The sequence below is a fragment of the Molothrus ater genome, chromosome 2, assembly GCF_012460135.2.
Source record: "Molothrus ater isolate BHLD 08-10-18 breed brown headed cowbird chromosome 2, BPBGC_Mater_1.1, whole genome shotgun sequence".
Classification (NCBI taxonomy): domain Eukaryota; kingdom Metazoa; phylum Chordata; class Aves; order Passeriformes; family Icteridae; genus Molothrus; species Molothrus ater.
The window spans coordinates 101,773,090-101,788,828 of NC_050479.2; the positions used below are offsets into that span (position 1 = coordinate 101,773,090).

The 15,739-nt window shown below is 39.6% G+C and overlaps 1 protein-coding gene across 4 annotated transcripts in view; it reads left to right on the forward strand.

The window, feature by feature from the left end:
• Window positions 1-15,739, forward strand: part of APP (amyloid beta precursor protein) — a 208,467-nt gene that overhangs the window by 50,680 nt on the left and 142,048 nt on the right. For all 4 annotated transcript variants that reach the window (XM_036378886.2, XM_036378877.2, XM_036378904.2 and 1 more), the window contains exon 2: window positions 5,244-5,411. In XM_036378886.2, the coding sequence (XP_036234779.1) occupies window positions 5,244-5,411 (168 nt within the window). The remainder of the gene's footprint in view (window positions 1-5,243; window positions 5,412-15,739) is intronic.

A 15,739-nucleotide genomic window follows, 5' to 3' on the forward strand; every position in this document is an offset into this window, starting at 1 on the left:
AGGTTAGTATTTGCAGAATAAAGCAATATAAATCACAGAAGCTGTCTGAGGGACTTCTGGGGAATGGCTTTAGATGTTTCAATGGTTAATAACAGCACATAGAAGATCTGAGGCTTATTTCCATATTATGTTGTAGTTCTTAATTATAAGTTAATAGCAGAGCTATCTGAGGTGGTGTTACTTTGGTTTGTTGATGGAAAACCTCTTGAGGGTAAAACCTTGCAGCCTGTGTTTTCTGAATATAATCTGAATTTTGAAAGAAGCCGACGCTTGTTGGTTAAATAGGGATTATGAAGTGCAATTAACAAATATACTAATTGTCTTTGTAACTGCAGAAAGCAATGACAGAGAGAGTGGAGGCAGGGAGAGGGCTGTGCTTTCTGTCTTAAATAATGATGGTGTTTGAAAGGAAGAGGCTTTTTGATATTATGATGGAATGGCAGTGAGCTAAAAAACTCCACACAGAATGTATTCCTTATAGTTTTGCAATTGCATAAACTTCTTTCAGTCCTCTGTACTCTGCTATCGAAGTCCTGTTTGAGTGTCTCAGAAATAGTATAAATGGCATTCAGCATGCCATGTGGATGTGCATCTCTCCTCAAATAAATGTGTTAAATTGCCAGGCCTGAAAGACAGGAAAGCAAAGGCATATCTACTACCTCTTAGCATGGAAAGGAAACAGATTCCCTACATTTTAGTCTCCTAATGCTTACACGATTTCTTATTTTTTTCTGTATTGTATGTAATTCAACATTTTGATATGAAATAAATACATTTAATGACTATTTTGTCTAAAAACAAACAGAAAAATACTATGAAACACCTACTTTATAATGACAGGCTCCAGCAATTAAATGATGCCATTCAGGTGGCCTTGCTAAGACTGACCTTGTTTTGTCCTAAGTTGACCAATCTGAGGAGAAAACAGTTGAATTATATCCCTCTTCTTTCCATATCCAAAGCAGTTACATACCCAGTGGGCTTCATTGTACAGAGTTGTCTTCTGATTTCAGTCTTTAGTGTAGGTTAGATTTGCTTTTCTCTAGTATCCCCACCTGTGAGAGTATGCAAAATACTGAAAGCCTATCCTTGAAAGTTATTTTGAAATTGTTTTCTTTAAAACAATATTTTAAGCACTTCATAACTTACCTGCTTGTAAGAAGGAAATGTATCAGAGGATGGTGCAGGAAGATGCACTGTCCTAGGGTGATGTTATGATGCTTGTATCCCCATTTGTGTGTTCTGTTTATGCTGGATATTATATTCTGTGCCTTCAAGACTGGCTCTGAGAGTGAAAGCAGGGAGAAGAAGAAGAAACACAGAGTTTGTTATCAGCCTGCTCTCACTCCTCCCCTGTGGTGTCTGGGCACAGATGGGACAGAACATGGTGCTTTGCTGTTTTTTAGTTAGTTTAACTAGCTGAGGCAGAGAAGTTTTCCCTGGACTGTTTTTCTTTCCCTTTTCTTGGAGCTGTTCTAACCTGCTCTGGGACCTGGGGAGCACTGAGAGCTTGCACTTTGTGACCACTGGGGCTTGCTCTGGGCAGCAGCCTTTCCCAGAGCCAGAGGGATTGATAACAGAGTGAGCACCCACAGGAGAGAGTTCCTGAATTTGTCCTCTTCAGAGGGGTGGATGAGTTTTGTCATCTGGTATTTTTCATTTTGTGTGCTGGAGAGTGCTTTGCCTCTTATATAAACAGATTATTTCCACTTCTCTCTGAGGAAATTCTTCCCAAACTGGTTGGGGGGAGGTGCCATGTGGGTTTGCTTTCGGGGGGGCCCCTTTTGGAGGTTTTCTCCCAAATTTGCCCTAAACCAGGACATGCACTCAACTGGAGGTAAAATGAGTCTTGAAACTGAAAGACAGACCTCTGATATGCTGGAATTTTATAAGAGAGAACCTGTTCTGAGCATTGAGCATTACCACAGCCATGGTACCTGTCTTTCAGAACTTGTGCCCTTACACTTGTAAAAATCAATAATTTTATTTTCTATATCAAAAGGCTGATGCTTGAATGTCTTGTGACATAGTAGACTAATGTAGAGATCTGAATACCATCAATTGAGATAATTTTTTCAGAGTCCTACACATGCCATTTTTCAAATGTATGTAGTTCACATTACAGAAATCATATTACAGATGTCTTGTGGAAGTGATGAGTAGTGTTCTTACTTGCTCTTTGAAAACTGACAAGACCTGAGCATAACATTTGAAGTTACCTTGAGATGCTGTGCTGATTGATCTGTTATTTAATGATTTGCTAAGAAGCAGGAAAAAAACCCATGCTGCTAGCTGACAGACATATGGAAACAAGAAAAAATATGATGTGTTACAATTCCATTAATATGCTTTGAGTTTTTGCTTTTGCAGAATACTAATAAAGTAAATAGTTGCTGCTAATGTAATTATGTTTATGTCCCATGGGTTATTCTTTGGGAGACTAGTCTGCCTAAGAGCTTTAGGATTAGTCAAGGAGAGATTTGCCACTACAGGTGTTGTTGTAACAAACTGGGCTGTAGCTTTATGTTATTGAGCATTCCTTCTATAGAAGCTGCTTATCAGTGTAGGTTGCTGCTCTAGATTATTTAATTGCATTGTAATGCTGATATTTTTTTCTTGTGATGGTATGAATGTAAATGAATTAAACCATTGGTTATGAAGAAAACTTCAATGATGCATAAAATTCATCACCAGCTCACATATTTTAGCTTGATGTGACCAGTGATTAATTCATTCACATATTTAAAATGTTATGATAGTATGTGTGGGACAAATCACTTATCACTGTGTAAGTTTTACTAATGTTTTAGTCTCCTGCTTTTTTTTGAGTTTTTAATCTTCAGAAGTGTATGTGTTTTACAGAAAGTGCTACATTTCCCCACCTTTCCCTCAAAATACCAATGTTCAGTCCCCTTTGTGATCAAACCACTGTTTGATGTTTCTTAAAATGAGTAATATTTAATGAGATTTTATGTTATCAGGAACTTGCACCATATAGAGATCCCTTGAAATTAGTTAGCTAAATTTTAGCTTTTATTTTTGGCTTTTATTTTGGTTAAACTTGGCAGTGTTAGGTTTACAGTTGGACTCAATATTAAAGTCTCATTCAGCCTAAATGAATCTTTGATTCTATGATCTAAATACTTTTGGTTTGATTTATGATTTTGAGTAAAAAAAATCTAAAATCTGCCACAGTGGGACTACTGTGTGCTTTATTAATTTACTAAAGATCTCAATTGAAGGAGCGGACTGGGAATGTAGAGTTCTCATCCATACATCACCTGTAGAATGACTCATGCCTATTTTTATTGAAATTTTAATAGGGTTATGTTGCATGTATAAAGAAAAATAAAATAATTAACTTGGAGGTTATAGTTGTGTTATATTTGAGTTGCTCTCCAAAGTTTCTGTAGGTATTAGGAGGAGTAAGCATGTGATTAGTTTTCCTGATTAAGGCAAGCCAAGACAAGGTGTCATCCCAGTTACTGGAAAATTCTCTAATTACCCAGTGGAACAACAGTGATAGTTGGCTCTTAAATTGTATAGAATGTACTTGTTGCACAGGAGAAGAGAAATTGAGCTGAATTGCAGTAACAAGTTAACATCTTATGAAAACAGGACAAGAAATGTTCTCTCTTTTCTCTTAAAAAAACCCCAAACAAAGCCTTGGTTTGATTTTGACATTTTCACTTTCAGTGCAAATCCAGTGGATAGTTAGATGATCACTCTCACAGTGTTTCTTATGTGGACTTTGGGGGTTTTTTTAGTGCTGTAGGCATATGAAATTCATGAAATCTTTTTTGTGTTTAAACAAAAAGTCAAACTAATATCCTGGGTTTGCATATCTCCTATGATGCTATAATTCTGTTTCTTTTCTTTCTTGTGAATTTTTAAAATGCTTTTAATTTTCCTCTTGAGAAGCCTTCAAGCTGAGATTAAAGGTTAAAAATAGATATTTAAACTGAAATGAATACTCTGCTGCACCTTGAATGTGACCAGCTGGCCTTTGGAGTGTGAGGGGCAGTGGAGAGCTGTAGACTTGTCTCTTGAGGTACCTAACCCAGAGAGGAGGTTTCTCTTTGTGTCATGTTCCTCAGATGTAAAACAAAAAGCTAGTCCTTTCACCTCATACCTTCAGGGGTTGTCTTCAGTGTGTGGTACCATGGGAGAGATTTAAACCTGTGCTGAGGGTGCCTTTGATGTCTGGCTGTGTGCCCCAGCAGTGCTTGGTTTGGTGTCATGGGCAGTGTCTGTGGTTCAAGAGGAGGAGCATTCTGTCTTGAGCCTGGTATTTTAATGCTTGTTGGGGAGATGGTATTCTGTAAGTCTTGGTTGTTAGCTAAACCTTCAGCAGAGCCATTTTGATACCTCCCCAGCCCCTCTGCATTTTGAAGTTCAGTCCAAGAAAAGCTTTGGTGGAAGCTGATTTTAACCTGCCATCTTCATAAGACATGATAAAATAGAGGCAGCGTGCTTCCAAGGGGCCTGGAAAAGGATGCACTGTGAGGTTTTTTAGGAAACTCATGCTAAAACAGAAGTCATGTTTACTTTTCCATTAGTTGCTAGTAAACCCCTCCCCCACATTATAACAGCTATATTTGGGAAATTAAACTTCTATAACTGTGCTCATTGTCTCATGTTTAGCCCAAGTTGGTAAGACAGTTTTGGGCCACAAAACAGTTTGGTTAGGTGTGGCAGCAGCTCTCTGGTCACAGAGAGCAACACATAACTTTGCCAGGTGTTTCTGGGAGAGGCTGTGAGAAGATCAGAGAAAAGAATGAGGAACAATTCTTATCTTCACTTGCTGCACCTGTTATTGTGAAAATGTGGAATGCATTATAGAGATTTGTTTACCAAAGGGTGGTTTCTTAATTATTCAATGGTGATGGTGTTTGGATTGGTGGACCAATTAGGTCTAGGTGTATCATAACTGTCTATAAAAGCATTGGGTTTCTTAATAATAATATAATAAAGAGATTGATCAGCCTTCTGTGAATAATGGAGTCAGTGCTAATTATTACTGGGCCAGGGGCCCATTGTGACAGTTAAGCTTTAAAATTAATACTTTTCTGATCTGGATTTCTATGAACAGCCCATTTATATTTCTCACATCTCCCTGAATAAAAAATTTTGGTCTTTGCTGCAATAGGTGAATGAGTTTGTCTCAGACTTGCTTGACCTGTTGCTGCTTTGGTTGGACTGAAATGTCAAATGTGAGATTAAAACTTTTCTTCTCCTTCCAGGTGCCTGCTGATGGAAATGCAGGGCTGCTGGCAGAACCTCAGATTGCCATGTTCTGTAGCAAACTCAACATGCATATGAATGTGCAGAATGGAAAGTGGGAATCAGACCCCTCTGGCACCAAGACCTGCATTGGGACAAAAGAAGGAATTCTTCAGTACTGCCAGGAAGTAAGTGCTGTCTCAGGAATTACTGTAGTTGGTTTTTTTGCTCTTTCAAAAGCGTAAGTGCAGCCATGTGCTGGAGAGCTCAGTCTGTAGGGAATCTTCCCTCTTTTGCTCCATTGCCTTCTTGTCCTTTCTGAAGAGATTCTCTCCAGCACCTGTTTAAACAGCTTCAGGAATTGGTTGCTGAGGGAGTCACTGGGACTGTTGGAAAATTTTCTCTCTCTTCCACCCCTGGGGGATAGTTTTTGTATAGTATGTGTGCAAAGACTTCTTTCTTATAAAGTGTTTTGAATAAAGCTGAGGTGGCAATTCATTATTTAAAATGCCCTTGGGCTTTTTGCGCTGATTTGGAAAGGTCAGCTGTAACATGACTTCTGTTGTTCTGCCATGATACTGAAATGCACTTTTGCAGTCCAGAGTTAATGGCCTCTGCTGCACACAGAACCATTCACAGTTTCTTAATAGAAAAGCTTCCCCTACAGATGAAGTCACAATCACTGATTTCATATTTGAGAGCAGAAACTTCTTACCCACTTGCTTAGATACTAAGAACATTTGGATCTAATTTTATTTTGTCTCCCAATGTGATAGTACAATAGCCTTGTAGCAGTGTGTGACAGTTTGAAAAGAAAATGTGTTATTTCATGCAGTGGAACCAAAAGGGCATGTTTTAAGTTGCCTTAGTTCTTACATTTACTATGCCACCTTTTTTTTTTTCTTTTTTTTTTTTTTTTTTTTTTTTTTAAGTGAGGGCTATTGCATATTTCCATAGCAGTAACTGCTTTGTTTCCTAAATGTCGAACCAGTTCCTGTGAAACTATTTCTTTAGAAAGCAAGATAATTTTATTTTTCAGATCTTTGCTCTCTCGGCATCTTCATCCCCGTCCTTTCGCTCACTGATTGTTCTTTCTAAGTTTTGCAGTGTTTTATTCAGTTTTTATTGCATTTGGGGAAAATATTCACTTTAAGGGTGATACTGAAATGGATTCTTCTTCAGTAGCTTTGACTCTTTACTAAGAAAATTGCTTTGTGAAATTCATATTTTTCTTTATCACTAACAAAAATACCTAGCCTACCCTAATCTATCCTACTGTTACTGTTTCAAAGATTTCCTCTGGTTTTCTGTTGTCTTCTTTGGTTATCTAAAGAAAGTTGATTTATGCATAGTGAAATTATTGAGGGTGAGGAAAGGAATTAGAAAAGACCATCAGTAAGTAAAAATGCATCAGTGACTAAAGGTAGTAAGTCTATCTGAAGTTACAGAAATAAATATGTGAATTATGGAAGTAAGACTGGGAAGTTTGGGAGCTTTTAAGGCATGAGTATCTCAGTAGGTTGGGGATTCAACCACAAATGCTGCAGGCAGGGAAGGATTCTGGAACAAGGTTTCAGGGTGTGACTCTCAACTGACTGTTGGGTGACTTTGAAATTTGGGGTGGCATTTAAAAAAAAAAAGCCCTCTCAAAAGTAAAGGGAAGAGGTAAGCAAAATCAGTCAGAAGGTAATAGACATAGACTGTTAAATGACAAAGAGACTAATAAGAAAAATTTTGACTCCTAAGGAAAAAAATTGTTTGCCAAGTATCGACAATGAAGAGAGAGAGACACAGGGATTCGGTGTGATGGTCAAAGAATCCGAATTTATTGTGAAGTACAACTGCTTATATGGTATTTTAGGAAGGCTAGTAATGTTTTACTACAATGATTGGGTTAAAAATCACATAAACACCCCCTTGAGATGCACAGTGCAGCTGCTGCAGGCTGCTGATGGAGAAGGGACAAGGTGGTCTGGGGTGCAAGAGCATGTGGCAGCAATGGGGTCACTGCCAGCAGGTGTTTTGGGGTAGGGTGGATTCATGTGAGCCCCAGGTTTTTGAATGCTGGTAATAAATTCAGAAATTGATAGCAAATATTAGGAAATTCAGATCTGCTGACAGCAATTTAAAACAAAAAGCCACATGGAAGCTGATGCATCTCAGCAGCATGGGAAAAAAGCTTCCTGTTCTGTACAACTCTTGCCCATGGTCCTCTCTCCTTCCTCACACTCCTTTGACCAGCTCTGTGGCATGTTGGGCTTTGGCTAGGGAATGGCACTGATGCTTTGCTATTATTTAATATTATTTAATATTTTCTATTAAAATATTAAGTAATATTTTATAGCAAATATTATTTAATGTTTGCTATTAAACTTGCCTATGACCCTAACAAGAGAAACGGAAGAGTTGGATAACAGCATCTGCTCCTACCAAAGAAATTAGTTTGTAGAGGATTGCTAGTAAATGCAGCTCAAACTGGCTTCTTAGCTTTGGGCAACTCCTTGTTATTGTGGTTCATATTCCAAATATGCCTAGTATTTTCCTTGCTTTCTGCTGTTTAGCTTGGCTGCAAGATGGTACTTGCTGTCAGGGAATAGGACAAATTTGCATTTTCCCATTAGCAGGAAGCAATAAGCAGCCAAGGCTGAGTTGTGGTACCTCTTGTGTTGGAGTAGTACGCAAGTAAAAATCTCCTTTTTGATTGCTTTTGCCAAATACGATCTTTTCCTTCCTTTATTTTCTCTCCTTTAATGCTATTTATGTCCCCCAAAAGAAGGATTGCTTCTTCCTGTGGGCTTTACTTCTTGCTCTAGGTAGAGGCTGAGTATAATGCTCTGCTAATCCAGTGGGCAGGTACTCTTCCTGCATCTGCCTTCATGTTCCCTGGCTCTGTGGCAGCTTTCTTGGTTCTTCACTCTTGCTGTAGCAGCAGCTCTTTGTACCATCTGCTGAGGAACTGGGTTTTTTACCCAGATCCAAACAGAACCTTGAAATGACATCAAGCAAGGGAAGGCTTGGATTTTCCAGCCTGTACTTCTATTGAGAAATCCTTCCACCTGGTTTTTGTTGCAGATCCCTTGTGAGCACTGTTCCAGGCATTGTGATAATGACTGCACTCCTCTGTAAAAACTGTAGAGTTAGCCCATGCACCCAGTTCTTCCTCCAGCCTGGGAAAGACCAGAAGGGACATACCAAAAGGAGCTATTTGGGTGGAAACCCAATGTGCAAGTGCAGTGATCTTGCTCTGTGGCTCCTTGGCTCTAAAATAATACAAATTTAATATATAAGGAAACTCTACTCACTGTTAATAAAAAAAAAAATACTTCATGTATTCTCTGGCTCTTGAAGGCATTTTTCAAAAAATAAAAAATACCATCTCCTTTCATCAATACTTACAAGTAGATGTGTTCCTCTGCCTCCTTGTTAGCTCTTTTAAAAAAAGAGCTTCTTTTGACAATGCAAGGCTAGGTGTCTGAGTAGTGGGCAGAGCACAGGTCTAGGAGGTGCACAGACTATAGAAGGACTTGTATTTCTCCTGCAGAAATGTACTGTGAACCTTGAGATTCTCATTCTTTCCTCTTGTGGTTCACTGCCAGCTTGGATTTTGAAGTTTTGATGCAGGAACTAGCAGTAGAGGAGCATTGCAGAGCAGGAAGGGAGGAACAGGGAATAAGCAGAACCACCTACATGTTTTAAAGATTAATGTTGCTTGGTTTTGCTTTACTTTTTTTGAGTGGGAGCTCAGTGCATCTGTCAGAATACGTATTTGGACAACACATCACACAGTTTAAATATGGCAAAGCTCAGACAGTAGATTGCTTTTTTTGAAAGGACATGGAAGATACTTGAATGCTGCCTCCCAGCTTTCTTGACTTCAGTTTAACACTGAACTCATAGGAAATGGTACTGGAAGCATATTTCCACATTGCTTGTGTTCAGTGTAAGCTGGTGACTTCTCTTGTTGGTTTGTTTTTAAGTATCACAAAATGAAACTTTCTTGGGTGGAATGAAATGCTGTATAAATAAGTACAATTTATTAGTGGTTTCTTTTCATGTCAAACCAGTTAGCATGCTGCTGTATGGATTGTACCTGGTACTGGGAAGTAAATCTGCATGGGCCTGATCTGCAAACAGCTGTGAAGTGCAAGTGCTGCAGATGCTAGAACAATGGGGCACTGATGTAAATTTGGATGGTTTACAGCTCTGTGTGCCAGAATCCTTAAGATGTGGAGTGATCTAGATGATACTTCAGATCAAGCCACTGGTCAGTGAGTCCTGTTGCTGACTCTACAGTACCAGCTGTTTCAGGGGAATTTTGGGAAAACCCTTGCCCCTATCTGCACGTTATTGTCATGGGAAGGTGCTTTTGCAGGTCAATCAGCTCCTGTCTTCCAGACTGTTCATAGAACCCATCTGGAGCCTGCCCGTTGCCAAAGGGTGCTTTCAGAGTTACTGAATATGCAGAGTAGGAAGTTAATTTAGGTGTGCTTCATTCCCTGTTTGAAGGGAAAGAGTGTTCAGATGGAAGATATTGGTGTATGTTTATTATATTAGCAGTTTTGAGCAGCTACTATGGGCAGAATTTTATGTCTAGTAGTTAGCATACATGAGTTGTTTGAAGGACTGACATTTTTTTACCATCTGTGTTGAACTCCCTGTCCAAAATGAATTGTAAAACAGTCACAGCTGGCAAAAAATTATTTTGTCTAATGCATGTTTTTTTTTCCCCCCACTTAGTTTCATTTGGAGATGCCTAATTCCATTTTAAGTATGCATGTAACTGTTTGGTTTTTTTCCTTTCCTGGAAGACCAAACCACAACTATAATAAAGTAAGTTTGGGTCTAGATATTGTGAGGATGAATTAAACCTGTGAGTTTGGAGATCTAATGCATTTTGTAATCAGCAGCTGGCTTGTTTTGCAATCTTTAGCTAGATGCCCAGAGTAGCTTTCAGATGTAAATTGAATGTTGGCTTTGGAAGGTGTTACACTTGGCATCTCATGACTGCTTGATTTCTTTTGTGAAGCCATTACATGTGTCCACTTTCTTTTTTAAACATCACTGGGATGCATGACCATTTTGTGGCCAGTGTGTATTTCTTACAAAAATCCTTCCCAGAAATAACAAAATTATAAATGCATGTTACTACATTCTTAACTGTTATCTTTGTGTTACATGGAGCAGGAAATAGTAAGGTAAATTCCTGTTATAGGTAGTTAATTATAACTGTTGACAGAACACTGTTGACATTTCTGATCTCTAACCATAATGCTTCCAGAAATTGTTATCTTATCATTTTCTCAAATCCCCTGGCTTTCACAAGTAACATACCTAAATACATGGTATTTTGTGCCATGTATTTAGGTATGTTACTTGTGAAACCCAAAAACCACTTTTGCCAGGCCCAGTACAAGCTGGGGTATGACCATACTAAAGCTTTGACATTATCTCACCCCAAAATCCCCAGATGTCCCCTGTTTTGTACATGGACCACCAAATGTCTGGCCCATCTCTTTTTTATTTACTTGCTTAGCTTCCTCTTGTCACCATATCTGATAATCCTACTGTGCTTCTTGTCCTGGGGCCCACTTCAGGCAGCACTGATGGCAGCAGTTCCCTCCCTCTAGTCTTTGTCTTTCTGCTAAAGAGTTTGTTAAACTGCCGGGGATGACAAGGTTTTTGAAAAGAGAAAAATTGTTTGGCCTGGTTTTTATTGAAAATTTGAGACACAATGACAATGGTCTTACTGCTTTGATAATGGTTTCTCTCCACCTTGTCATTTTCACTGTAATAGAAATTTGTTGTTTTTATCTAGGCTGCATAATGTGCCCTTTCTGGTTTCTCAAAGCGAATTGCCACAGTATTAAAGGTGAAAATTAATTTTAAACCTGCACTACTTGAAATTCAGCAGTCTAAAGAGTCCATAAATTTTGCTCTGAAGAAAATGATCCATTTAATGAAATGGGAAACACAGATTTTTGGCAGCACAGAATGTCCTTAAAAACAAATGACATTTTCAACAGAATGAGTGTTGAAATACATTCTGATATGTATACAGTCATGCCTAAAAGTTTGACTCAATGGTATCTTAGCACTCTTTGCATTGATTATTGAGGTCTTAGGTTTTATTTAGCTTTTCATCCACAGCAAAGGTTGAACTAGTTTACTTTCTGCCAGTGCTTAAATTTGACTTGCTTGGAAATAAAGGAATATACCATATATGATGGTATATTTATCCTGCAGTTAAACCTTAGTATACTCACCTACTTGAGAAAGAAGGCTGGGATTTTTAGCCCTGACTGTAGTCTACCATGGAAATATATTTCAAATTAAGTGACTAATAAAACTTGGAGCATATGTTGCAAGATGATTCCTGTCTTTCTTTTGCTGATAATAAAAAAAATCTTCCCTCTTGTTTTTCCCTGTACTGATTTTTTTTTTGCATGTCTTAAAAAGAAATGAAATGAAAAAAATACTATTTCAAAGACTGCTTCTGCTTTGAGGCTGAGGGAGGGAAAAGGTTGAAAAGGAATGAGGATTGTCTGCATAAATAAATATTTTAGGTAAACATGTACTGCAGAATTTAATGAAACTGCAATGCTGCATTTTCCTGTAGATTAATTTTTAATTCCACAGATATGATGGACAAGATTAATCAATGGGTTCCATCAGGATAATGTTTGTGCCAAGAGTAGAGTAGTTTATTCTGTCTTCTAAAAGACTCAAATGTAATGGCTGTATGCAGGGAAGCTGTCTTGTCTTACCTTGTTTGGTTCATAGCTGAGCTAGCAGACGATCACTTAGCACATGCTTGAGAAAAAGCTCTTCATTATCCTCAGCAATCTGTGTTCTGTGCTTTGCTTTGCTCCCTCAGGTTACAAAAAGACCAGGCACACTTGCACTAGATGCTCAGCATGCCCAGCCAAAGGAGCAAAGCTCAACTGACCCAACTTCTGGCCCAAGATGCTTCTGAGAGGGCTGTGTAGTGTTGGATGTGGTCTGTAGAGACCTTGCATTTCCCATATCCATGGTATCCTGGCGGGGACAACACAGCTGACATTTACTGCTGCATTTCGCATTCTCTTTTTTTGTCTTGCATACAGACTTCTCATCATATATGGTCTGCGATTTTCTTTACACACACATCTCCCAGTCTTTCACTGTGAAACTCTGAGATGGACTGGTAGCAGCTGTTCCTTTAATAAATAATAAACCTGAGACATAATAGGCATAAAGTGTGATGGTTACCCTAAGAAAAATCTATTACAAATATACAGCTGTTATGTTTCAGCCATTTTGAAGAGGATAGAGAAACTATTTGCAAGAGTGTGTAGTAACCGGATAAGAGGGAGTGGCTCCAAACTGACAGAGTAAATTTATATTAGACATCTGAGGGGTGGTGAGGCACTGGCACAGGTTGCCCAGAGAAACTGTGACTGTCCCATCCCTGGATGTGTCCAAGGCCAGTGAGGTTGGAACAAGATGATCTTTAAGGTACCTTCCAACCCAGGCAATTCTGTGATTTTTGTCATCCACCTTTTGAGACCGTGTTTACATGGATGCTTCATTCTGGCACAGATTTATCCCACTTTTATTCAAGATCAGTCTGGGTCATCTTGAACTCCTGGCACTTTCCACTGTGATGCAGTTTTTATTCTTAGGGGAATGTTTTCAGAAATAGGTCAGTTCCTTGATCCAACTTCTTTGCTAGAAGTGACTCTTGGAGAGATTTTAGCAGTAAATGGGCGAGAGATGGAATAATGCAGGAATTGTGCCCTGGCAATGTCAGACTTGTGTCCAGTTCAAGGCACTGAACCCACAGCCCCAGCATCTGCAAGTGTACCTCTGCAGATGGGTGAGTGATGCCTCCTGGGAAGGGTGTTCCTGAGACCTGGAAGCCTGCCTGCAGGGTTTGGGTGGTTGACTGGTTTTGAGTGTTTAGGGGCTACACCTCCTTCTGGTCTTCCACAAGTCTCTGTCCATGATTGTATGTGTATGAATAGGTAGTAAGCTTTGTGTCTTGTTCCATATTTTTTTTATTGTCCCCATCCCTTTTGGGTGGCTTTATAGCTTTCCTGTGCTATAGCTTGTTATTGTTTTACTCTTACCTTGTTATTATCTTCTTACCTTGCTTTTTCTTGTGGTGGAAGTGTTACTGGCTTCTGATTTGGTTTTGGGGTTTTTTGTGGAGGCAAGTTTCTTTTTTTCTTTTTTTTTTTTTTTCCTTTCCCATTTCACTGTTGTCCATCTACTTTGAAAGATATGGAAATCAAAAAATACTGGCTACAGTGGTGATTGCTTCCTCATACCAGTGTATGAAGCTTGTAGTAGGAGCACTGATTGGATCATGAGATGGGTTTGTGTTCAGAGGTCTCTTGGCAAGGAAGAACTCACAGAGTTTGTTGCTGGTTCTACAGGCAAATAAAAAAAAAAAAAAAGGAAAGACAATTTCTCTCCTTCCATAGCTTTGAAGCTGTCAGGAAGTATGTTTGCTTGAATTCATAGCAGGGCAATGGCCCCAGGTTGGATGGGGGAAGTATTTCTTGATTTCTGGGGCATTCCTTTTTTCCCAAGCAGTTTAAAACTGCTGCTTTCTATTTCCTAATTCATATATCAGCATTATCATCCAGTTAACCTTTATCCAATTAAAATGATTATGTAGCACTGTACTGAGTGCCTTCCAAATACTGTATGCCTCTGGCTAATAAAAAATCCCACTGATAATCTTTTTTTATAGATGTGTGTTCCTTACAAAAAATTGTTCTAGATAGTGGTGAATTAATTATAATCATGGAAAGGTTTCAGAATATCTGTCCAATTAATAATGTTTTTATCCACCTTTTCTCCTTATAAGTGTATACAGGATGTTTTTAATGGTTTAAACAGAATTTTAGCTGTTAATTTTTTTTTTTACTTGAGTGGGACAAGGTTTTCACTGGAGGGATGTTACTTCAAATTACTAACAGAAAAGTTTGAAAGGTGAGGATTTTTGATTTTTACATTATTCTTTTAGAATTCTGAAGGCATTGTCTTGGTTTTGAAAGACAGGTGTCTGCTAAGGAAGGCAGGAGCCTCCCCTGAAGTGGAGAATGTAAACCCTCCCCACCCCTCCAAATTGCTATGAATTTTAAATTAAGGGGTTCTCAGGCAAAAAATATGGGAGCAGGAAATAACAGTTCTTTAATAGGGAAGAAAATAAAAGGATAACATGAACAATGCAGTACACTAGAACAACACTGACAGTCAGAACTCAATCTGACACCCTGTCTAATTGGAAATGTGGCTGCAGCCCTCCTGGAGTGTCAGGTGTGATTCTGCTGGAGCAGGGATCCTGTAGAAAAGGATGTATTCTTCCTCTGAAGATCCAGTGGAAGAGGCAGCTGCTGTTCCTCTGGGGAATCCAGTGGAGAAGCCTTGATGGTGTTTCAGAACCTCTGGATTATATCTGGGTATCTCTGCTCCTCCCTCTGGGCAGAGCATCTCCCAATGGGATGTTATACTTCTTATCAGTCATGCAGTGACATTCAATAGCCTGTTATCAGCAGATGTCCCTCCTGAAGGAGGAGTAATTGTGATCACTCAGAGACATAAGGCAAACTGCCCACTTGACAAAAGACAACTGCCATACAGATGGTAATGGAAAATATCTTGCCTTGCAAACATCTGGAACCGGCATTGCATTGGCTTTGCATGGCCTGGTTTTTGGTAGTGGGTGGGGGCACCGAGGTGGCTTCCGTGAGATGCTGCAAGAAGCTTCTACTGTGTCTGGCAGAGCCAATCCCTGATGATTCCAAAGATGGACATGCTGCTGGGCCAATTAGCAGTGGTGATAATGCTTCTGTTTTAACTTATTTAAGGAGAAAGGAAAACAAAGTGTGGCACAGTTTTAATTCCAGTCAGAGAAGAGCAGAGTTGAGAATATGTGAGACAAACAACTCTGCAGACACCAAGGTCAGTGGTGAAGGATGGGGAGGAGGTGCTTCAGGGGCTGGAGCTGAAATTCCTTTGCAGGCTCGGGTGAGGATCATGGTGGAACAGCTGTCTCCCCTTGCAGATCCACGGGGATGTAGAGATTCCATGCAGCCCATGGAGAAGCCCCCACTGGAGCAGGTGGATGCCTGGGAGGAGGCTATGAAACTGTGGGAGACCCTTGGAGAGAGGGGTCCTGTTCCCATGCCAGAGCAGCCTGTTCTTGAGGGAGTGTAGCCCATGGAAGAGTGCCCACACCTCAGCAGTTTTGGGAGGACTCTTTCCATGGGATGGACTCATGTTACAGCAGTTCACAGAGAGCTGTTGTTTGAGAGATGGACTCACATTGGAGAAGTTAGTGGAGAACTCTCCCATGGGAGGGACCCCATGGTGCAGTTTGGGAACAGCTCCTCTCCCAGAGCAGTGTGAAAAGCCATGGGTGATGAATTGACCACAACCCCTATTCCCTGCCTTCTGGGTAGAAGGGGAGGGAGGAGTAGGGGGGAAGGTGTTTTTAAGGGCTTATTTTACTTCTCATTATCCTGCT